We start from the raw sequence: 14964 nt of genomic DNA on the forward strand, positions 1-14964 counted from the left end.
AATGTAAACACAGTGTGCAGCACTGGCGTTAGTTCATATGGCAGATCATATGGGTGGGGCATTGTGATGTCACATGGGGTGGCGGCAAATTTTTCTTTTGCCTAGGGCGGCAAAAATCCTTGCACCGGCCCTGATTCTCAGTTAAAGTTGAAATACTAATATAGAAAGATCTCTATTACCCACTTTTCTCCATCTCCATTAGCCAAGTTTGAAAAGAGATCAACGGTATTTTACCTTTCATTGTTTTATGGAAGTCAAAATATTACTAGCCAGAAACTGGACACAATCCCATTACATCACGTGCACATTGGAAAGCTCAATTTATTAAAATAAAAATATCCAATTAGAAATAATGAATGGGATTAGCTGGATTAATAATTCCTCTTATAAGAATAAATCTTTACGGGAGATATGTCTTGAGAAAACTATTCTAGGTTCCAGATGAGTGAACCTGTGCTTTATAGGAACTCTTTATGTTTTCCTGGAAATACGTATTTTATGTATATATGTGTATATTTTACAGTTCGAAAGCTCATCCTCTCTATGTTATGTCAATTCTTTTTCCCATTTGTAACTCTTTTATCAATGTTTGTATTTTCTATCATTCAAGAAAATTAATACAAATTTAAATTAAAAAATAAAGTACCGTATTTGTAATACTCTCATTATCCCCATGGAACAGAGTTGCATCATTCATCTCCAGTAGGTCAGAGCAGGAGAAATGATTGTTCTACATTTGCTCTTCTTCCACATAATGCTAATGCAGTGAAACAAATCAGAGTGTGGCCTGGATATTTTGACATCATATCCCAGATGTAGTACTCTGATTGATTGAATTTGGCTACAAAGAAAAGTGCTATAAGTATTATTTGTATGATTCATGCTGGGTTTTGTCATGGTTTTCTATAGGTAAGCAATGTAACATTATATGTAGATCATCCTAAGACATCTCCATGGTGACCTGTCCTTAAACTGAACAATGGACAGAAGGTCGTCCAGTGGAAATTAAAAAGATTGTACCTATATTAATGGAAAGATTTCTTACCATGTGAACACAAGACATGGAATTCGCCTCATAGAGAGACCATGAAGTAGGTCTTGAAATGTTAATACAAATATTATTAATTCTGAGAAACAAGAATGCCAATTATTTCAGATCAACAGCATTGGATGAGTGAAAGCTTGAACTTAATGCATTCAAGTATTTTTGTTAACCTATATTATTGTTACAGAAGCAAGAGGCAAGTGGTCAGTAAAAATAGTGAATGAAATTTAAGACACCATCTATCAGGGGACACTGTAGCAGCTGTAATTGCTTCATCTCATTAACTGGTTATAGTGTCTGGAGTCCCTTGGAGCCGTCCTTCCATTCAGTGTTAAACAGTTTTTAATGTTTTAATGCTAAATGAGAGTCCCCAGCAGGTGCTAATGAGGAAGCATTACCCTGAGCAGCAAAAAGCAGCTGTGTTTGACTGATAGGTTGACTGCCTTTAACCTATCACAGCAGCTATTGTAGGTATGAATGGATATGGTCAGAAGAAAGTGCTTAATTTCTGCATTAGCCTTTTTTCCAGCCGAGGCCAAGCTATAGATGGCCAGGCACCCTCATTCAACCTACAGTGGTTATGATGCTTAGAGTAACTCTTTCATTATGTATATTATTTATTTATAAAATATTTTACCAGGAAGGATACATTGAGATTTCTCTCGCTTTCAAGTATGTCCTGGGTCCACAAAACATTGCATTGATACAATAAAGTAAAATAAAATACAAAAACAATATTAATACACAATATATACAAAATTTAACATAGAACAGGTAAGAAATATATAACCAACCATAACAGGTGCATTCTGTTTTGAGATATGTAGAGAGGGATCTCTTATTGGATTTTAGGCCTGGGGAAGATTTGAAAGTGTGCGGGAGTTCGTTCCATAATTGCGGTGCTCTGTAGGAAAAGGAGGATCGGGGCCACTTTCTTTTTGTATTGAGATAGACTAAATAAAGTGCTGGTACTGGATCGGAGGATATAAGAGGTAGGAACAGCTGGGGAGAGCATTCTGCTCTGGTAGGGTGGGAGCGTCCCAGAAAATCTCTTAAACACAAGGCTGGAAAGATGAAGGGTGCGTCTGGATTCCAGCGACAGCCAGTTTAATTATTTTAGCATGTCACAATGGTGGGGCCTGTAATTACATTGTAGCACAAAGCCGCAGAATGAGTTATACAATGTATTACGTTTATTAAGGTGGGTTTGCGGTGCAGCTGCATATACTACATCTCCATAACAATGATTGGCATCAGCATTTGCTGTACAATCTATTCCTTTACTGTAGGGCTTAGGCAGGATTTTTTTCTGTAGAGAGCACCTAGTTTTGGATACAGTTTAGATGCAAGTTTTTCTATGTGGAGGCCAAAAGATAGATTGGGGTCTAACATCATACCCAAGTATTTGAAAGAGTGGACTGCGGTCAGTGTGCTCTTTGCTTTTGTTTTGATGGATAGGTGGGAATTGTGTAATGTAGGTACTGTTCCAAAGATCATTGTGACAGTTTTGTCAGTGTTTAGGAAGAGTTTGGTTTTTGTGATCCATTTTTCTACCTCTGTAAACTGGTCTTAGAGCACAGCCTCAAGCTGCAGTAGATTGGATTTGCTTGCATAGATTACTGTGTCGTCTGCGTACATGTGTACATTTGAGGATTTGCAGACCATTTATAATGTGAATAGTAGGGGGGCAAGAATGAAATCTTGGGGAACACCACACGTGACTGGGAGTAGCTGTCAGAAGTAGCTGTCAGAAATGGACACATATTGTGAGCGATCTGATACATATGATCGAAACCAGGTTAGCGGACGATCACCAGTACCTGAGTTTTTGAGTTTGTGCAGTAGAATGTCGTGGTCTACTGTGTCAAAGGCCTTTGCAAAATCAAGGAAAATAGCTTCAGTTAGGTCTCCTTGTTCCATGCCAGTTTGGATGTCACTGCAAACTTTTAAGAGGGCCGTTGTAGAGGAGTGATTCGGGCGAAAGCCCGATTGACCAGGGGTCAGATAGTTATAATGTTGGTAATACTCACATAGTTGTGTATGGACGCATTTTTCTAAGATTTTTGACAATACTGGGAGCATGATATTGGGTGATAGTTAGAAACCAAAGCAGTGTAACCACTTTTATGGATAGGCACTACTCTTGTAGTCTTCCAAAGTTTGGGTATGTATCCAGACACCAAGGATTTGTTAATTAGGATTGTGACAGGTTTAGCAATTTCTGGCACACTAAGCTTCAACAGCATTGCTGGGATTTGATCAGGTTCAGACTGGTTTATTATTAAGGTGTTTCTTAATGACACTAATAGGTACAGGTCTAAAATTAAACTTGTCTATATTGGGTCTTTGCAAATTTAGTGGGACCTGATCTACATTTGTAGTTTCAGGGTATGTGTCATTTATTAGCTTGGCAATCAGGGTAGTGGAGCAGGGTTTGGTTATCCACTTTGACAGTGGAGGGTTGAGAGTGGATTGGGGGAGTTTGTAAGTTATTTATAATTTTCCAAAAGTTTATAGGGTTGGATATGTAATTGTTCAGATTTTCACAGAAATATTGGGTCTTGGTCAATTTTGTTTGTTTTGTGCATATATTGTGCCATTGTCTATATGCACAGTGATCGTTCATACAGCCAGTAAGCTTGAACTTTGACCACAATGAATCCCGAAACTGGTACATTTGGATGAGGTCCCCTGTGATCCAATTCGTGTGTGCCCCTTTTACGCTCACCTTACGCAGCGGAGCATGCAAATTCCAAACTTGTAGGAGTTCAGACTGAAAGAATTCAACTGCACAGTCTAGATCTGGGATAAAGTTTAATATGTGCCACGGGAGGTTCTTGATGTCATTTAGAAAGGATTCAAGATTACATTTTTTGAAGGACCTGGTGATTTTTACTAACTACGAGAGGGAGAGAAGATAGGGCATCATATTTGCACATTTGCATCATGTTAACACTGCACCATGCATGAATTGCACTGAAGGGATTGGCTTGGAGAATCCACATCAATGATGTCCCAAATCTGCAATGTCACATCAGAAAGAGGGGATCCAAAAATACAAGGTAGCTAAATGGTGAGACAATAATGTTTATGGACATGGAAGATAAACAATGGGCAGGGGAGGACATGATGGAGGGACATAAGTATTAGGAAGTCATATGAAGAGAGAAGTGGATATGCAGTTGCACACATAAGAAGTGGGCGTAGGAAAAAACAAAATGGAGCAGATGGATTTGTTGGGATTGGGTATAAAGCTGATTTAGAGCTCATGATGTTTATGTGGGAAAAAAGACTAGGGTATGGTTCGCAAGTCATTAGGATTGGCTAGGAGAAAGAAATAGCATAGTAAGAAAAATCATTGAGGAGATGGTTTGTGAGGGATAAATTGAGGACTACAGGCTTGATGAAATTAACTGGAAAAAATATGCTACAGAGGTTGAAGCAGGAAATTTGTAATTGGAGGTTTAACAAAGGAATATGGGTTTGGAGGGATGTGTAGGATAATCTAAGATTGGGTGACCGGACAAATATGTAATTCGGGAAGAATTGGGGAAATTGTATTGCGGAATTTTCTATGAGGATAGAGGATCGGAAGAGATGAATTGATGGAATAAGTAATAATTAATTGTAGCAACTGAACAGAAATTTACAGGATTTAGGCAAGCACTATATTATGTACATCAAATTCAGGTTTCAGGAAAGGAGATATCTTGGAGAAAGGAAATATTAATTTGATAATGCAGTGAACAAAAGACACATGGATAGGAGAATTCAATTGTGGGGGAACTGAAGAACTGAAATATTAATGGAGGCAGAGCAATGTTTTTTTATTGTTGTCTTTGGGCTCAGATTCTGATGATATTTTTTGGCCCGTAAGAATATTAAGCTTCATTTATTATGACATAATGGTGAATATTCAAGTACAGAAATAGCTTTATAGTATGCTAATATGTTTTTATATTTATATATAAATATATATGTTCATATACTTTATTTTTACTTTAAATACATTTACCTGTGTCAAGGTTTTGTGGACCAATTTTCCTTACAGAATGTTTTTTTTACTACTTTAAATCCTTTCCCATCTAATAAAATAAATCCCCAAATAGGAAAGTTAAATAATGAAAGTATATGTTTATTGCTTCTTAAGCCTAGTGATAATTTACATTTAGCTTATTTATATTTCTGCTTTTTAATCATAAACATATTAGGAGATAAAGAACCAAAATGTGGTTTATGTTCTCACAAGAGATTTATTCATTGCATTAGGAAAGTTTTTAAAGTTCATTTTAAAATGCCAAAGCCGTTTCTCATGAAAACCTTTTTTTTCCAGAAACTAATCTCAGAAGGCAATAAATGACACATTCTGTCAGACTTAAATATTTTTGCTTCATAATATTATACTCCCAACCGCCGGATGTACCAGCTGTTGTAAAACAGTAATGAATTCCGATTAAACTAGAAAAGCAATTAAAACATGTGCTTTTTAAATAGTTGCTGCAGTTTTACTACATTTATAAACTTTTGTTCTTTTTAAATCTGAATAAATATTACCAAAATAATTAATTCCATGCAGCAAGAAAGATTCTCATCTTAAAGGGGCATTCAAGGGCAGATGGGATTCATATTATGTCAAATATTATACAAACAAATTATAACTAACAAGCAAAAATAAATTCAATTGAATAAAAAAATTATTAAGAAAAAACACATGCAAAGTTGCTTTTTGCAGTGAGCACTCCTACAATAAGGAGGTTAAACTTCTGAGATATCATCATGACCCTCTCTTTATTCTAAATAACATATAGAAGAATTAAAAAAAAAAAAGTTCAGTATATGATTAAGGGATATCTACATCAATACTCGGTAGTAATTTTATTTAAAAAAAAAAAGATGAATGAAACTTGTGATATAGCCTACAGAAGCAACCCTAAAAGCCACCGCTATTTTCTTTTAACTCAGGCAATAGCATCATACATGGTGCAGAGTGCCATCATGCATGCAGAGGCGGCTCTCTAATTAGGTGATATAGGCGGCCGTCTAAGGACTCGCACTGGCTAGGGCTTTGCGGCCGCCTAAATCGACTTAGGGAAGACTGTGTCAGGTCCTTGGTCAGTGACCGAGGGCCTGACACCAGAAGGAGGCCCGGCGGTTTGCTCTGGATCCCGCCGGGTGTGAGGCCCCTCCGTGCTGTCTGCCCAGGAGGACAGCGCTCACTGCAGACACTGGTCCGCAGGTCTGCAGTGTGCAAAGCTGCAGAACATGTGTTTTATGAATTCTGACCAATCAGAGCATTGCCGCCGGTTACCACAGCAACACTCTGACTGGATCTTGTCAGGATATTTATATCTGCAGACATTTTGTGCTAAAATAGAAATTAAAAGTGTATATTGCCGGAGTCACTCAGAACAGAGCGGACTCCATTTTGGATTTCAGGATAACAAAGACACATAATTTCCTTGCTTTCACTAACCACTGAGCCTGAGCTAAGGAATGCATTATATAAACAAGCCAAGTGATAAGCAATGAAGCAGGAGGATGGAATGCTCTCTTTAAATGTTAATGAAATATAAATAATTCTAAACACAGACATTAGTGACAGAGAAGATTAGGTAATTAATTTTACTTTCTAAATTTTACAAGGTAAGTGAGGGGTGAAATTTAGTTTACAAGGCGGAGCCTGACAGCCGAGCAGAGATGTTGCACAGCAGATGAGCTCCTGGCTTAAAACCCTTAAAACGACTAAAATTATCGCAATTAAATACATGCAGCCAGCTTCCCAGCCCCAGCAACAGAGATGTGCAATGGTGAAACAGCTAAATAATTATCCTGAGCAACGCTGGCGACTGCATCCAGAGGGTAGACCAGAGGCCTGCATGAGGCCTATCCGAGCGGCGTGGGTGAGACAGCCGATCCCCCTGCCTACTGGAATCCGCTGCGCCAGAGACATGCCCGGAACTTCCCCCCCCCTCCCCCCCGCCGTTGGGGGGCATCCTGGCAACATAAGCAGGTAGCCCAAAGCCGAGGTATAAACCCATGTGCACCGACACCGCCGGGCCGTCGACACCCAAAATGGCGGAAGGCACCTGGGCCTGTCCTGCTCCCGCTATCGGAGAGAATAGACAGACTTCTGGCGGTCTTCTGGGTCAAAATAGGCAACCGCAGGGGTGCCCTGGAAGGGGTCCCATCAGCAGCAGCTCCAAGTGACTCCGCATCGAAACCCACAATGCCGACACGGACCCAGAAGGGGACAAGGAACGCAGGAAGATGGAGGCGGGAGACCCGATGCAGGCCCCAGCACTTCCACTCTTGGCCACGGCTGAGTCGCCCAAAGTCCCAAAAGGGGCTCACCCCGGGACTCTCCCCACATCGTACCCCCCTAAAGAACAAGCAGCAGCAGGGATCACTACTCACAGCGAGCAACCACGCCCCTTGGCAACAGACTGCAGCACCGCCAGAACACAAAAGGGTAAGACGGCGGCAGAGAGCCCTACACTCACCTCGCCCACGTGAAGCAACAGCACAGAGGGAACCAGGGAAGCCAGAATGCTCACATGCCCAACGCAACGGAGCCTACACTAGAAACGTAAGAGCTTGTTCCTAGTCAAATGTCAGTATCTTACACAAATGATCGAGCTTGTTTATCATAGGCTAGTACATCCACTGTTTCTCATGTGTTTTCTCCGGTCCTATGTTTCAGCCTGTTTAATTAAACCATAAAAAATGTGCAGTTCTTAACTAGCCATGACACTGTAATTACCTGTGACCCTGCAATATACTTGTCATGCTGTTGTGGCATCGCAAGCCTGTATGTTACTCCATGCACTAAGAAAATAAAGAATTGAAAAATAAAAAATAAAAATAAAAAAAATTTAGTTTACAACTGTCAATTTTAGAAATTACGATCAAAGTCGTGCCACAAAGACTGAGGCAAACACTTTGAACTGACAGCAAAATGTAAGTTATGGTAGTATTTTAGATAAGCCAAATGACGTCAAAATCGTCATCAGGAAAAGTTAACTCTTTCCTGGATAGGAAGGTTTAGTGAGGCGAGACTGCCCTCTATGGACCAAATACCTAAATTGCAATCTGCAGGTTGACCACACCTTCAGTTTCCTATTAACCTTATCAACTAATGACCTACAGAGAGTCTGGGTTAGGGGAGTTGGAGTTGGGCTTTCAGATTCGGACATGCAGAGAGATCCATGACAGATATTCACTCTCGGACTAACACTCAAACTCTCTTGGACCCAACTCAAGAAACACTCCTGGACACTTAGAATTTTTTCTAACCAACACTATTTTTACTATTACTTACATACCTCCATACAACCAATCATGCACGCATTCAAGTTCCTGAGACTACCTACTCATCTGGTGAGAACATCTACTTAAGTGGTAATTATGCTGGTTTTATTTAATTAATCTAAATTAATTAAACATCTAATAGCATGATGTATGACTGGATAAATCACGGTCAGATTTCAATATTTAGAAATCTTAGTTAACTAAAGAATATATAGTTATAAACATTCCATTCTGCAGGTGTAATTAAGAATAATTAGATATTAATGTGATATTATCACGTGTTAGCATACCGATGTTTTTATCCAGGTGTATTGATTTGCTCTAATTAAGATAAGATATCTTTTTAGGCAAATTAAAATTCGGCTTATAGAATCTGGTAGATTATTCTTATTGGATGGTTCCAGGAAATTATTAATGAGCTGGTTTAAATGTTATTTTAATTGAAAATTACATGAGAATAGGATATTTTATGCGAGGAGGATCTAGCCAGCATTGAAAGGGTTATTCAGTTAACTGTTAGCCAAGGTTTTATGGCTTTTCGCTGGACTGTGTGGAGTTTGTTTTACTTTCTGTCTGTGAAGCACTCTCATAAATATTGTAAGTGACAGTTGATGCTGTTAGCCATTGGAACGTGTTTTAACATTGCCATTGTATTGCATACATATGTTATACTAAATATTCACTGATTATTATCATGCATGCTGCCTAATATTATTATTATATTTGTCACAATAAATTATATCTATTTTTATAACAAATTGTGATTTTATTTGTATGGAATATATTTCACTTACATGATAACGATCTCTAAGATCTAAGAGAAGTGAAATAGTGGGCAATTCTCGACTGTTTAACCCCTTAAGGACCAAACTTCTGGAATAAAAGGGAATCATGACAGGTCACACATGTCATGTGTCCTTAAGTGGTTAATATTATCATCCCATAAATATCCCCACAATCTCGCAAGATACATGGTCTGCAGCTCTGGAGCTGCAGACTGGCGCCCATGGCCACCAGGGAGCGTAAAAAGGTATTCACTCCTCCCCCTCCCAGTATCCCTCCCTCAGTATTACCCCCTCTCTCCCAATAGCCTTATAACCATTTTTGGTCTTTTAATAGGTGTTTCACTTTAACCCCTTAAGGACACAGGACATGTGTGACATGTCATGATTCCCTTTTATTCCAGAAGTTTGGTCCTTAAGGGGTTAATGCTGTCCCTATTTTTGTTCTGTGTTTCTTTTTGATTTTGCAAAAGTTGTGCTGTTTTATATGATTAGTTTTATGTTACTAGGCAGGGGTCAAGTCCTGGGTAAAAAAGTGTGGAACCTCACCCAAGATCCACATCCCCACACCGCCACAACTAAAAAAAATAATTATACACTTGTATGCAGGGGCTGAGTAAGGGCACGGAACTGAGTAGGGGGACAGGGGCTGAGTAGAGGTGGACAGGAGCTTAGGAAGGGGGACAGGGACTGAGGAAGGGGACAGGGACTTAGGAAAGGGACAGGGGCTGAGGGGGACAGCCTGAGGAAGAGGGACAGGAGCTTAGGGGGGCGGGGCTGAGGAAGGGGGACATGGGCTGAGGAAGAGGGACAGGGATTAAGGAAAGGGACAGGGATTAAGGAAAGGGACAGGGGCTGAGGGGGACATGGCTGAGGAAGAGGGACAGGAGCTTAGGAGGGTTGTGACAGGGACTGGGGAAAGGGGACAGGGACTGAGTAAGGGGACAGGGACTGAGGAAGGGGACAGGGCCTGAGGAGGGGGACAGGGACTGAGGAAGGGGACAGGGACTGAGGAAAGGGACAGAAACTAAGGAAGAGGGACATGGACTGAGGAGGGGCACAGGGACTGAGAAAGAGGGACAGGGACTGAGAAAGAGGGACAGGGCTGAGGAAGAGGGACAGGGCTGAGGAAGAGGACCTTAGTGCTATATATAGTGATAAGTCCACCAGTACACACAGATATGTAAGCTATACCAAGGATGCTCATAGAACTGACATTCTTATCACCACGATAGTGATGGTGGTGCAAGCACTCTATATGTGCAGTTTCTCTGTTTTTGTCAAACAAGTTACAATAATTTGACAAAACTCAATGGATCTCTGTCTTGGAATGTCTTAGTAAGAAGTATTGTCTTAATGGTCTACTCATACTGCTCTTTGTTTTACAACCAGAAGAACATGTATTGGTTCATGCTGACAAAGTAATGGAACATTGAGCATCATGCAGTACAAGAACCATATAATTAGACACAAATCATTACTATTGATAACTTCACAGGAGGCAGGATAAAAGTTGCAGCATTGAGACTCTCCTGGTACTGGAATCAAGGTGTATTTACTAGTTTTTTACTCTTTCTGTGCTAACATGGGTGGGGACATTTGCATTAAAACTTTAAGGAATTTGGGCCGTGCGGGCGGCTAGGCCCTTCCCAGGAATAGTCAACTACTAAATATCATATAACACAGAAGTCTCTTACACACCATTACCATTCTGAGGCGCCCACCCACATGTACATAGTTTTGCACAGACGCAAGCCTTGCATAATGACAGGAACGAAGTAGTTCACGAATCCCGAGAGGAGGTACAAGACAGCAAACTACCATGACGGAGCTACCTAGGGGACCAGGTGACAAAGGCAGACGGGCAACCCACCCGCTTCTTGCCAATATTTAGCTTAAGTAATGATGATGACATGCTGGAAACAAAGTTACTGTCAACCACTTAAAGGTCATGAATACAATGTCATTATTATGCAAATGTGAAGGCTATTGTTACTGACACTGTAAGAGCGACAAGTGCACTTATCCCCCCACTCCCCCCCTTTGTTATTCTGTACCCAAAGAAAATCAATAAAAATTGTCAAATAAAAAAAAAAAACTTTAAGGAATTATATATATATATATATATATATATATATATATATATATATATATATATATATATTTATTTTAAAAATTGGAGGGTTTGTTTAGTTAACAATAACTTTACCAGAATCGGTTAAACTATTTGCATATCTGCATTGCATCTGAGAAGTTGTAAATATTGTACTACGTCAGAGACATACAGTAATGTATCGATGTGCATGCGTATACACCTTTTTTAAATACAATATATAGAAGGTAAACTTGGCCTTAGTACATCACCATTTTAGAAATAAAACCAATTTATGCAATATGAATACGGTTTAATGACACACAATGTACTATAGGCAATAGTTAAGAAAATTCAGCTCTAGTTTTAGACCGCGTGTTTGAGTGCTTACCTCGATCAACAGGTTCAGATGCACAAAGTCTATCAGGCGGCCGCTCACATTCATTCTGTTGGCTATTAGATTGACAGTGTCTTGCACCCAGAGGCTCAGACTGTATTAGATGATTTTCTGCAGCATTACCATCATCCTGCAGAACATATAACATGGACAATATGCTAAAGTTAAAACAAATTATAAACAATGCTCATCTAACATTCTGTTACAGCAAAAAAAAAAAAAAAAAAACACTCAAACTCACACTATTCCAGGGTGGCAGCTATAGCTATACACTATACATCCGCCTTTATTTAAATGTGCGTAGGGATTTGGGATAGTGCACAGGTAAGTTTTTTGTTTTTTTTTGCTTTTGTTCTATGTATTTTGACTGTCTTCCAGCGGATAACATGCCATTTGTTTTTCTAGCCTTGTTTATTTCCTGCTGCAAGTTGTAACAGTGGCAGACAGGCATAGCTGATTTATACGTCGCGTGTCTTGATCCTAAAAGACCACTAAAGGCACCCAGGCCAGAAGTGTTCTGTGTTATAGTGGCCCTGTCGTTTTAATCATTCAATGTAAAATATTGTTGTTTTGTAGATATATGGAAGAGTTAAATACAACTCTAATGGCGGTCTTCCTGAAGACAAATACTAAGGTGACTTGATGAAGACTAAGGTAACTTGAGCGGCTGCAGCGGAGGCACTGGCGGATTCAGGGGGGGAGCAACGAGGCTCTCCCATGCCAGCCAATGCAGGGCTAGTCCCATCCAAGCACCAGCCCTGCAATGTGCCTTCATGGACTGGAGGGGAGATTGATGCTCTTCTGGGTCCTTCTCTCGCGAGCACGGAGCAATGCAGCGGTTATCATGGCAGCTGTGGGCTAGAGTTCACTCTCACCACTGCGACCGCCAGGGATTGAGAAATGTCCCCCTTCATCCCACATACACTGCCCCTCCATAAACACATTGCACACACACACACACACTGCCCCCCATACACACATTGCCCCCCACACACACATACACTGCCTTCATACACACATTGCCCCACACACACACACACAAACACTGCCCCCCATACACACATTGTCTCACACACACTGCCCCCCTCACACATACATTGCCCCCCATACACTGTCACACACACACACACTGCACGGGTCACACACTACACCCCCCCCAAACAAACACAACCTTTCACATGCACTGCACCCCTCATACATTGCACCACTCACACACCACTGCTCCTATGCCCTTCTACAGCCCCATATTCCAGCAAACCCCAGGTAAGGCGCCAAACTGTTCTTTGACCCCTTACTCTGGGAAGGGGTCCCTGCACTCCTGGCACCATAACCACTACACAGAGCTGTAGTGGTATTGTGCCTGGATTATCTATGTAAATAATCTACAAGTGCCCCACCCGAGATCAGGCTCTGGATCCGCCCCTGAGCGGAGGTGTATTGTGCTGGAAATGAGGTAAGTGAACTAATATTAAACTTAACTTTTTACCAGTGAATTTTACCACAGGTCACTACAATACAAGGTAACTTATAGTCCACAAAAATCTTTGTAGTTTAAAGGTTATATTTTGGGTGTTGAAAAATGTTAATCAAGAACTTATAAAACACTTCTACAATCCAATCACGTAATTGTCACCAAGAAGGCTAAGTATAAGTTGCTCTGTAACCCTGCCTAACTATTGTTGCTCTTTTTAAAGAGCATACAACTCCATATGTACAACGTCCTGGCAGGTTTTTTTCTGGCAAATGTATAGATTGGGGGGGAAAAAACTCATTACAAATTGTTTTTCTCCCACCTCTCAATCAATTCTTTGGGAAAGATTCAATGTCTTGCCTGCGGCTCCCCTGATGTTTTGAACTACAACTCCCATGATCCCCTGGCTTTCTGTTTCATAAAAAAAAAAAAAAACATGGGCTTTGGCTACCTGTTTCATTAAATGAATCATAGGCGTTGGCTGTTTTATTCAAAGAATCATGGGTATTATAGTTCAAAAACAGGTTGTGCAGAGTTAAATGATAAAGGAGAGAAGAAGAGACCACCCACATGCAGTTCTCCTGCTCTACACCCATAGCACATGCAGTGTGCTTGCTATGTTAACTCCATTCAGACGCCACATACTGGCAATGAAGTTAGCTTGCCAGTGTAACGGAGAAGGTTTGCCTTGCTCGAGGTAGTGTCCACAAGCAGGGCAAAATCAGTGAAGACTGTGGGAAGAGAGGTGAATGCAGATAAAAAAATGTTAAAAGACAAAATGTGCCTTTAACCCCTTAAGGACACATGACATGTGTGACATGTCATGATTCCCTTTTATTCCAGAAGTTTGGTCCTTAAGGGGTTAAAGGGTTACTCCAAACACCATGACCACTTCAGTGATTTCAAGTGGTCATGGTGCCTGGAGTCTGTATGTGCAGTGTTTCACTATGAAACACTGCACTGCATATACAAAGGGTTTTTCACTAAATTAGAATTTCAAATTTAAGGCCAAAATAGCTGAACTGGAACAATTATCTAAGTCACTACAGTTCCAGTTCAGCTATTTTGGCCTGACATTTAAAATTCTCTTTGAATTCTCACTTTAGTGAATATTCCTCACAGAGTTTGCTGTGGGAGGTATAACTTCACTTTTGGCAGGGTCATTGGGGCATACATGTTAAATGTTAATTCTGTGAATATTTAAATTTTGTGTATATTTTTATGTACAGAGAGTCATTTATTGTCTGACAGTAATTAGCCAATGATTGACCGACTAGATCGACATTTCACTTCAGCAGCTCTGCAGAAGCTGGATGCACACCACTGGTCATTTGCAGATCCTTGGTACTTAGCAGGGACCCAGGTAAGAGGGCAAACCATTGCAAAATTGTTTGCCCCATTATCGGTGAGCTATAGGGCAAGGGCACCCCTAACATAATTACCACTACAGCAGGTTTGTTATGATGATTGGAGTAACCAGTTAACATTGGCCTTTACATATATTTTGAGAAAAAAAATTGCTTGCATTCGTTAAAAGCCCATAGAATAACGTTTATTTTTTGATTGGACAATCTCGCTTTGTAATGTTTGATTCTAAATGTACAGAAGCAAAATAACCAAATCAATCAAAACCCATATAAACTAGCAGTATAGTTCAATGCAATTTAGCACTGTACATCCATGATTATTTAAAAGGAAAACCAAAAAAAATGTAGATTGCCCGTATGAAATGTTTATTGATTAATGCAAACAGTGACTCGTTCTGTTCTGGCTAAAGGTTGTATACATACTTTATAAAGAGCATTGCTGCCCCCTATATGGTTATCAGATATATTTTATTAACAGAAACTAAAAAAAAAAAAAAAAAAC

General features: G+C 40.1%; 1 protein-coding gene across 1 annotated transcript in view; it reads right to left on the reverse strand.

Annotated features, from left to right (window-relative positions):
* Positions 1–14964, reverse strand: part of NEK11 (NIMA related kinase 11) — a 354200-nt gene that overhangs the window by 141245 nt on the left and 197991 nt on the right. The window contains exon 12 of the mRNA XM_063452175.1: positions 11619–11754. Coding sequence (XP_063308245.1) covers positions 11619–11754 — 136 coding nt within the window. The remainder of the gene's footprint in view (positions 1–11618; positions 11755–14964) is intronic.

The sequence above is a fragment of the Pelobates fuscus genome, chromosome 4, assembly GCF_036172605.1.
Source record: "Pelobates fuscus isolate aPelFus1 chromosome 4, aPelFus1.pri, whole genome shotgun sequence".
Lineage (NCBI taxonomy): Eukaryota > Metazoa > Chordata > Amphibia > Anura > Pelobatidae > Pelobates > Pelobates fuscus.